This window comes from Hipposideros armiger, unplaced genomic scaffold (genome assembly GCF_001890085.2).
Source record: "Hipposideros armiger isolate ML-2016 unplaced genomic scaffold, ASM189008v1 scaffold_22, whole genome shotgun sequence".
Lineage (NCBI taxonomy): Eukaryota > Metazoa > Chordata > Mammalia > Chiroptera > Hipposideridae > Hipposideros > Hipposideros armiger.
Window position 1 is genome coordinate 3,077,789 of NW_017731372.1, and position 8,708 is coordinate 3,086,496.

The 8,708-nt window shown below is 39.6% G+C and overlaps 1 protein-coding gene across 1 annotated transcript in view; it reads left to right on the forward strand.

Annotated features, from left to right (window-relative positions):
* The window catches only part of HMCN1 (hemicentin 1), a 446,768-nt gene that overhangs the window by 272,206 nt on the left and 165,854 nt on the right, over nucleotides 1-8,708 (forward strand). The window contains exons 30-34 of the mRNA XM_019635448.1: nucleotides 303-472; nucleotides 2,601-2,882; nucleotides 3,573-3,681; nucleotides 5,669-5,823; nucleotides 7,898-8,176. Coding sequence (XP_019490993.1) covers nucleotides 303-472; nucleotides 2,601-2,882; nucleotides 3,573-3,681; nucleotides 5,669-5,823; nucleotides 7,898-8,176 — 995 coding nt within the window. The remainder of the gene's footprint in view (nucleotides 1-302; nucleotides 473-2,600; nucleotides 2,883-3,572; nucleotides 3,682-5,668; nucleotides 5,824-7,897; nucleotides 8,177-8,708) is intronic.

Consider the following 8,708-nt stretch of genomic DNA (forward strand, 5'->3'; position numbering starts at 1 on the left):
CATCCCAAGCCAACTCTTAACCAACACGCCACTCGGCCGGCCTGCACCTCATTTCTTAAATGCTCTAATAAGTCCTTATAACCTTCAGAGCTCACCGTAATGTTCCTGGGTACAAGCTCAACTCACACAATTCCATCAAGGTCAAAATACACAATTAACATCAGCTGGATGGCACTCGGCCACAGCATTCACCATATTGTTTGATCACACCTATATATGCTATATAGTTATTTATATATATGATGACTTTAGTCAGTTATTTAAAATATATATCTAGACTTCTTTTTGCCTTGTTTCTATAGGTGGCTGAAGGATGGCCAACTAATCGATGAAAGGGATGGATTCAAGATTTTACTAAATGGACGCAAACTGGTTATTGCTCGGGCTCAAGTGTCAGATACAGGCCTTTATCGATGTGTGGCCACAAACGCTGCCGGAGACCTCAGGAAGGAATTTGAAGTGACTGTTCACGGTATGCTCCGGATGGAAGAAGAACACTCATTTAAAACTAATTTGCGCATTGCTTCATTGTCTAATTCAGATTGTAGCGCTACATAAACCTAGAAAGTAATGTCAAGAATGTGAATTTGAGTTAAATCACAGTAGATTTTAAGTCACTTTGTTAACACAGAGACTTACCCAAGAGATACCATATGAGTGAGTATAGACAGAACTTAAATGTTAAGGAGTCTATTCTGCATAGAAAGCCAGGGTCTGAGAAATGCCACCAACTAAGAGGGAGGAGGCAGGCAGCAAATTCCAAGGAAAGGAGTTAGGACAGCCTTGAAGGGCTTCGCCAAAATCAGAGGGAGTGTGAATAAAATCATTTCCAGAAATGAAGGCTGAGGATGGAATGCTGGATGCAGGGCACGTAAGTGCATTCATAAAACTGGCACAATAGTGTCAAGACCATTAATCTCATGACAGAAGCAGCTTTCTGCCAGGGTATTGTGTGTCTCACTTGCCAGCAGGCCTTGGGAAGGGAGGGGCTGGAGTGAGAAAGTGGAGACCCATCTGGAAGTCACAGCAGAGGTTTCTATGAACATCACCTCCGTTTTCCCCTCTGTCAATGCAGACTGTTTCTCCTGCTTTTTCAGTTCCATGATGGAATATGCCTTTCCTGTTGCTCAATCTCGATTCCAGTTCCTGAGGGAGGGAATCTGGCAGGGCCAGCTTAAATCAGGTTACCATCCTGGGTTCAGTCAGCGTTGCTGGGGGCAGAGTCGTGCAGTATAAATGTGGGTACTAGACACTTACCCTGATTTAGTGAGGTAGTTCCTGAGAAAGGGAGGGTCATAATAGATTGGGAAAACACACCGAAAGGTGTAAGCCAAACATGCATGTAGATTGCAGTTGCTATAAATACATTTTACTTATTCTTTGGAGAATTAGAGATCCATAGTTAAGCAATGGGCAATTGCTTAAAATATAAATAAAATGCATGGGATGAAATTGTTTCTTTTTTTTTTTTTAAATAGGGATTTTTCTGTTTGTAAAATTTGGGTTTCAGTTTTTTGCATATGGATGTTCAAGTGTTTTGCCCACTGATTATGGTTTTTGTTCCCTCCTTTTCTTCCTTCTCTCCCTCCCTTTCTCTTTTCTTCCTCTCTCAAATCTAGTTCCTCCAACAATCAAATCCTCAGGCCTTTCTGAGAGAGCTGTTGTGAAATACAAGCCTGTCACCTTGCAGTGCATAGCTAACGGCATTCCAAATCCATCCATCACGTGGTTAAAAGATGGCCAGCCTGTGAACACTGCCCAAGGAAACCTCAAAGTAAGTATGAATATTACTGAGTTCCCAACGAGAAAGCTGCATAGCTCTTCCCGGAGCCATCACACGCTTCTTCCCTAATTGTCGATTTTTCCTGTTGGACAGATTTTGCAGAAAATGTATTAAAACAAGATGTGTTTTCTTCAGGTTTTTTTTTAAGAATTTCACTTGGTATTTTGGCTTGAAGAGTGGCATTGATTAAAGGCTAATAACCTTCACAAGGATATCAATTTTAACATATTGATTGGTAGTTTTATTATTTTGATTTATGCTTAACTAGTGAAAAATTGGTGTTTTGTGGATGAGCAGTGTTCATCAGTACTAAGTCAGAGTATCCCTCAGATGTTTACCATAGATTAAGAGTAAAGGCATATCAACATAAACATAACTGAAATAAGTCTTGAAAAACATATTTTAACTAGNGGCAAACTGCAGCTCGTGAGCCACATGCGGCTCTGGGTAGTTCCGTCTCAAAAGTTTGCCAACCCCTGGAAGAGCCAATCCTGTCCCTCACAACAATTTAAAAATTATTCGAGAGCCATAAATATATTTTTACATAATCACCATTATGTGGATAATATCCTTTAAAATTATTATAAGTGAAACCATGATAGTTTTATTTTGATTTTCAATTTGACTTCAGAGCCACATGTATGTACCCAAAGAGCCACATGTGGCTTGCCAGCCGCAGTGTGCTGACCCCTGGCCTAGAAGAGACAGACATATAGGTAGTTTTCTATGGTGAAACTATGTGAGAAAAAACAAAAACAAAACCCTTTATTCATTAGGATTCAAATAAGTGCCTGCAATATTATTTTTTTCTGCCTAGTTCCTCCAATGATTGAAGGTGACCTGGCAGTGCCTCTGACTAAGCAAGTGGTGATTGCTCATCCACTGACACTGGAGTGCAAAGCTGCCGGCAACCCTCCTCCAGTTCTCACCTGGTTAAAAGACGGGGTGCCTGTGAAAGCCAGCGACAACATCCGCATAGAAGCCGGTGGGAAGAAGCTAGAAATTATGAGTGCCCTCGAAGCAGATCGGGGACAGTATGTATGTGTGGCTACCAGTGTGGCAGGAGAGAAGGAAATCCAGTACGAAGTTGACGTCTTAGGTAAATAAGGAAGCCGTTATCTGGATTCTCAGATTCACAGCCAAACTTGAGGCGTTTCTGAAATGCTTTCGGAGGGAAGGGGGGACCCTGAAAAAATAAAATAATCTTAGAGAAGGTTTAGTTACCTTCTCATTCCTGCACATTCCTGAGTGGTAGATTGAGGTATCACTGGAGTCCCAAGATTGAAAAACCCACTGATCTTGATAGGTAACTTTTTAAGTACTTAGGTATGTTTTCCATCGGATGACAACATCTGAGTGCAGTGAGGGATAACATGGGCTTCTGTCATGAGCACTGTCCCAGACAACAGGAAACTAGTCTCTGGGACTTGGGAAGTACTCCTGCAACCTCCCAGTCTCTACTTCTTTATAAATTGAAGGCTTTTGAAGAGAGGCCCCATTGTTGAAGTCCCTTTCTCTTATTCTTATGAAAATAAGAATATTCAGATGGCATCAGCAGCGGCATTGTGCTCAATTAATTGAGAAAAATCTACAATGTGTCAAAAGTACATTCATCAATCCTGGCGAGTGTGTATTGTAAAATGTATTTTACATTTCAAATCCCCTTCACGTACCAAATGACTGTGACACTCCCCAACGTTCTGAACTGTGATGTAGTATTGTTTAAAGTGATGGTGCATTTTTTTCTTGTATGTATTTCATTATAAGCTACATCTCTGATGTTTTCCAGTGCCGCCAGCGATAGAAGGAGGAGATGAAAGATCTTACTTCATAGTGATGGTTAATAACTTACTGGAGCTAGATTGTCAAGTGACAGGCTCTCCACCACCAACTATCATGTAAGGCTTTTGGTATGTCTTCTAAATACCTCCCACTTCTTAATTTGAGTGTTTTAGAGCTGTCTTGAAAGAGGTTTGGTGTCCTTGAAAAGGGGTTGTATAAAGTTACATTCTTTATATTCCTCTTTTAAAAGACATACTCTATATACAAGGTAATTTTTACTTCATACTCACAAGACACTTAAATCTGCTCGATGAGAGGAATTCCATTTATGCTCTTAGAAATTACATTTTCAGTTCATAGAGACAGACTATTGGGCAGTGTCTGTTAGATCTTCCCAAGGCACTGAAATATTTAGTGAATGACTCAATCAAAAGAAATGTACCAGTAGGGAAATAGAGTTCACATACATATCTGTGTACCAATTCTTTATTCTCATTCCTTCATTCACTAAGCATTTCTTGAATACTTATCTTGCATTTCCTAAGTGCTACAGGATATGCAAAGGAATAGCCAATTAAGGGGATAAAATGTGTTTGCGTATGATGATAAACCTATATGGAAAGTGATAACTCATAAGAAATGAGTTTTATTTTACAGATGTCTTAAGATTGTGTTCATTTTGCTAGTTACCATTATTTAAACATTTGATGTAAATAATATTTAGGGGTATTTGCCTTGTTTTGTAGCCTAACATTAATAGACCAAAGAAGAACTCAACACTTATTATAGTTACTGGGTTCCTACAATATGCTAACTTCTGTGTTGTGCCATCTTTTCTTCTTTTCCCCATTTACTATTTAATTTATAAAATGAGTAAATAGGGAATTAGGCAAAAACACAACTGAGAATTTATATATTTATATATGTATATAAAAATCTAATATATAAGTAAATTTAGTTCCTCCAAAAGATTTATAATACAGTAAAACCTTGGATTGCGAGTAACTTGGTTTGCAAGTGTTCTACAAGACAAGCCAACATTTCTAATACATTTTAATTTTGTAAATGAGCAATGTCTTGCAATATGAGTAGCTTGTTTCCAGAACAAATTATGCTCGCAAACCAACACACACACACACACACACACACACACACACACACACACACACACTGTGATCAAAAAATACAGTGACTGTTTAAATTTAAAAATATATTACAGTAAAAGACACATTGCCATTAATCCCCCTCAAAATATACCCCCTCGTTCTTGCAGTTCTGGAAGTCGTCTTTCGTGAGTGTCTTTAGTTGCACTATCATGGCTGCCCTGATGTCCTGAATGGATTCAAAACGTTTACCTCTCATGGTCATTTTGACTTTGGGGAAGAGCCAGAAATCGCACGGTGCTAGATCTGGTGAATAAGGCGGATAAGGACACACTGTAATGTTTTTATTTAACAGAAATTGCGTTACCAGAAGCAATGTGTGATGTGGAGCATTGTCATGTTGTCATGATGGAAGATAAAACGGCCCATTTCCCTGGCCGTTTTCTATGCACGTCGTTTCTTTTTATTTTTTTAATTAATTAATTTTTTTTTTTAAGATTTTTATTGGGGAATTGGGGGATGGGAACAGACAAGTTGCTGTTTTGTTCTTCAGTCTAGTTGTGGACAATGTCGCTTCACTGGCCCAAGTTGACACCATCATTGAGCTCTTCCCGGGCGAGGCAGATCAGTCGCCGGCTTCTGGACGGCCTCTCACTGCGGCTGCTGGTCGCTCACACTGGCTGCTGGCTACACACGGTAGCCCATGGCAACCCACTGCAGCAGTGGTTGCTGCCTACGCCGTCGCTGGTGACTCACGGCAGCCCAGCTCCAGGTCTAGCTGTTGTTCTCATCTTAGCTGTAGAGGGCAGTGTCACTGGCCCTCATATGTGGGATCCGAACCGGGGCCCTCTGNATATATATATTTGTTAGATTTATACTAAAAAGTTCAACTTCGATTCATTTTTTAATCTCAGATGGCTTAATAATTTTTGTGATTAATAAGAGAGGAAACATAGGAAAATGAAAATGGACCCAAGGAATAACATTTTGTATTTTCTAGGCCTTTGTTTTTGGGAGATCCTAATATTGAACTTCTGGACAGAGGACAAGTTTTACATTTAAAAAATGCACGAAGAAGTGACAAGGGCCGTTACCAGTGCACCGTGTCCAATGCAGCTGGCAAACAAGCCAAGGACATAAAGCTGACTGTCTACAGTAAGTGTGGCTGTCTTACGCTTGTTATTATTATCCATTCTCAGTAAATGAAGAAGCAGGGTTTATTCTACCGTTACTTGCTCTTTTGTTCACACTGAACAATTCGGAATGCTACTTACTTTAGAAGGAAGAGCCTGTCTTTCTGTGTTTTAGGCTAGAACGTTACATCCAATTTGAATGCATTTTATTGATAAGTATGGATTTCTTCAAGTGTTCTAGGGGTTTTCATAGCATCTCACTTAACAGGTCAAGAGTTTCCAAATTGGTTAGTCTGTCCATCAATCAAAGGTCTACATCCTTTAAGGTGGAAAAAAAGAAAATAACCCTCATAAAAGGGTAGAGATGCATGACACAGAATGAAGCGGATGGTATGCAACCTCATTTGTTGTATTTTCAGTTCATTTTGGTATGTGTGCTGACCACGTGGTAGTATTTTAAATGTCTTTTGTTTGTGCTGCTGTTTTCTCCCAGCTAAGTCCCCACCAGAGATATGTAGCTTTTATTTCACTAAAATTCACAGTACTCCCTGAGGAAGGTGACTGGCAAAGTCACTTTACTTTTTAGGCACAGAACCGTAAGGAAGGCATAAGAATATTATGTTGCAGGCATAAAGAATTACGCAATAGAAAGGAGTGACACTCAATAGGTCAGTCATGCTTGTGATTCTCCTTAAGGTTTTCTGACATCCTTCCCCCCTAAAAGGAACCAGGGCATCTTGGAGAAATGGTTAATTCTAGGGCTGGGGCAGGAAATGTACAAGATGAGCCCCGAGTATGGAGAAGGACCAGAAATAAGGAAGTACTAAACAATAAAATGACATTGAAAGGGACATAGGAGCCAACTGAAATAGCTTCCCATGGCCAAGACTGAAACAATTTGAACAACAAAATAAATAATGTAGTATTAAATTGGAACCCAAAGTATAAAATAAATTTCCATGAGTTCATATTGATATAAACAAATAATTGAAAAATAAATAAATTGGAGAGGAGAGACAAATCTTCCATATAGAAGAATTCCAAATAAATTATATAAGTATTTCCCTCTCAAGGATGTAGAACACAGCTTCCCACCCCAGATGTATGGCTGGGAAGAGTGGTTCTTTTCAGAACAAAGGGGCGAAAGAGAGCAACTCTACAGTGGAGAAAAGCTGGCAAAAGCTCCCTGGGCCAGATTGCCAAGGTCAACATCATCAGGGATAACCATGTTTACAGTCTGTACCCCTGACATGATGTGATGAGGATGGCGCTTTACCTCTGTGATCTTCCCAAAACCAGTAGCCCTATTCCAACCATAAGAAAAACATTCCACCAAATACCCGCTTCTAAAATAAAAGTGCAATAAAATAATGTCAAGGCACTAAATTCAGGCGCATGCCCTTTGATTTCCTTTAAATTGTTGCAATTAGCGCAATCCTGGAATGTCCACTGTTCAGAATATGTGGCCGTTCTGAGCCACTTGAGTTGCTTTTCTAACAGAGTCGTCATGTGGTGTGAGAGGCCAAGCATGTGGTTGCTGAATTATGGAAGATACACATGTACCCAATTAGATGAGTAAAGTTGAGTGAATGAAGCCTTGGCTGTTCCAAAAAAAAAAAAAAATATGTAGGAAGCAAAAGTTAGACTGCACAGCTCTTACCAGTAGCTGTTTCTGAAAGTGTTTAGACCTTTAGTATTTCTTGGGGAGAGGGCATGATGTTTTACCACATCTGACATTTTTCCTCCCTTCACCTGATTTTAATCATATCGCATTTACTTTAAGTGGGGTTTTATTTTGTTCTGCTTTGTACGTTAAACATAACGTTCTCCATACTGTAATATGATCTATTGGATCTAAATGAACCTCTGCAACTATAGCTGTGAGTCTGCTTTTGCTGAAATCTGAAACCCAGGAGGAGGGTGAGGAAGAATGACAAAGCCAGGCCATTAATTATCAGTAGATAAGTCACAGACTTCCTAATTATCTTTAATTTGTATTTACATTAAATGTATTATGTAAACATCTATAGCATTGAAGTTTTTGATGCAGATGCTAAAGCTTAGAAGACTTGTTTCTGTTCTGAAATCTTTCGTAGTTCCACCAAGTATTAAAGGAGGGAATGTCACCACAGAAATATCAACATTAATCAACAGCATAATTAAACTGGAGTGTGAAACAAGGGGACTTCCGGTGCCTGCTATTACTTGGTATAAGGACGGCCAGCTAATCATATCCAGCTCTCAAGCACTTTATGTTGATAAGGGACAATTTCTTCATATCCCTCGAGCACAGGTCTCTGATTCAGCAATATACACGTGCCACGTAACCAATGCTGCTGGAACTGCTGAAAAATCATTCCACGTGGACGTCTATGGTAAGGAAAAAAATAGGTGCTTTCATTATATACCTTTCTGTCCATGCTTTCTAATTTGCCAGCTTCCACTTTGTTCACTAATAAAGTCTTGGTGGGTTTGGTCATTTTCAATATGCATGGGAAGGAACTGGAAAAAATGTGTCCCATGATTTGGAAAGATATTTTTAAAATATCTTTAAAATATCTTGCTATGGTTAGCAAGAAGTGGTCCATTCATTTGGCCAACCATTTGCCCATATCACTTGGGACAACCATACTATTGGTGTTTATGGAGAAGGTAACATAATTGTAACATAACTATTTGCCTCTTGTAAACCACAGTATAGAGTATCCCACGACATTAAGAATAGTCGCAAATCAGATGAACCAAGGTGAACCTTCTTTTCTCAACAGCCTAGAGCAGGGGTCAGCAAACTGCGGCTCACGAGCCACATGCGGCTCTTTGGGTACGTTCCGTCTCAAAAGTTTGCCGACCCCTGGAAGAGCCAATCCTGTCCCTCACAACAATTTAAAAATTATTCGAGAGCCATAA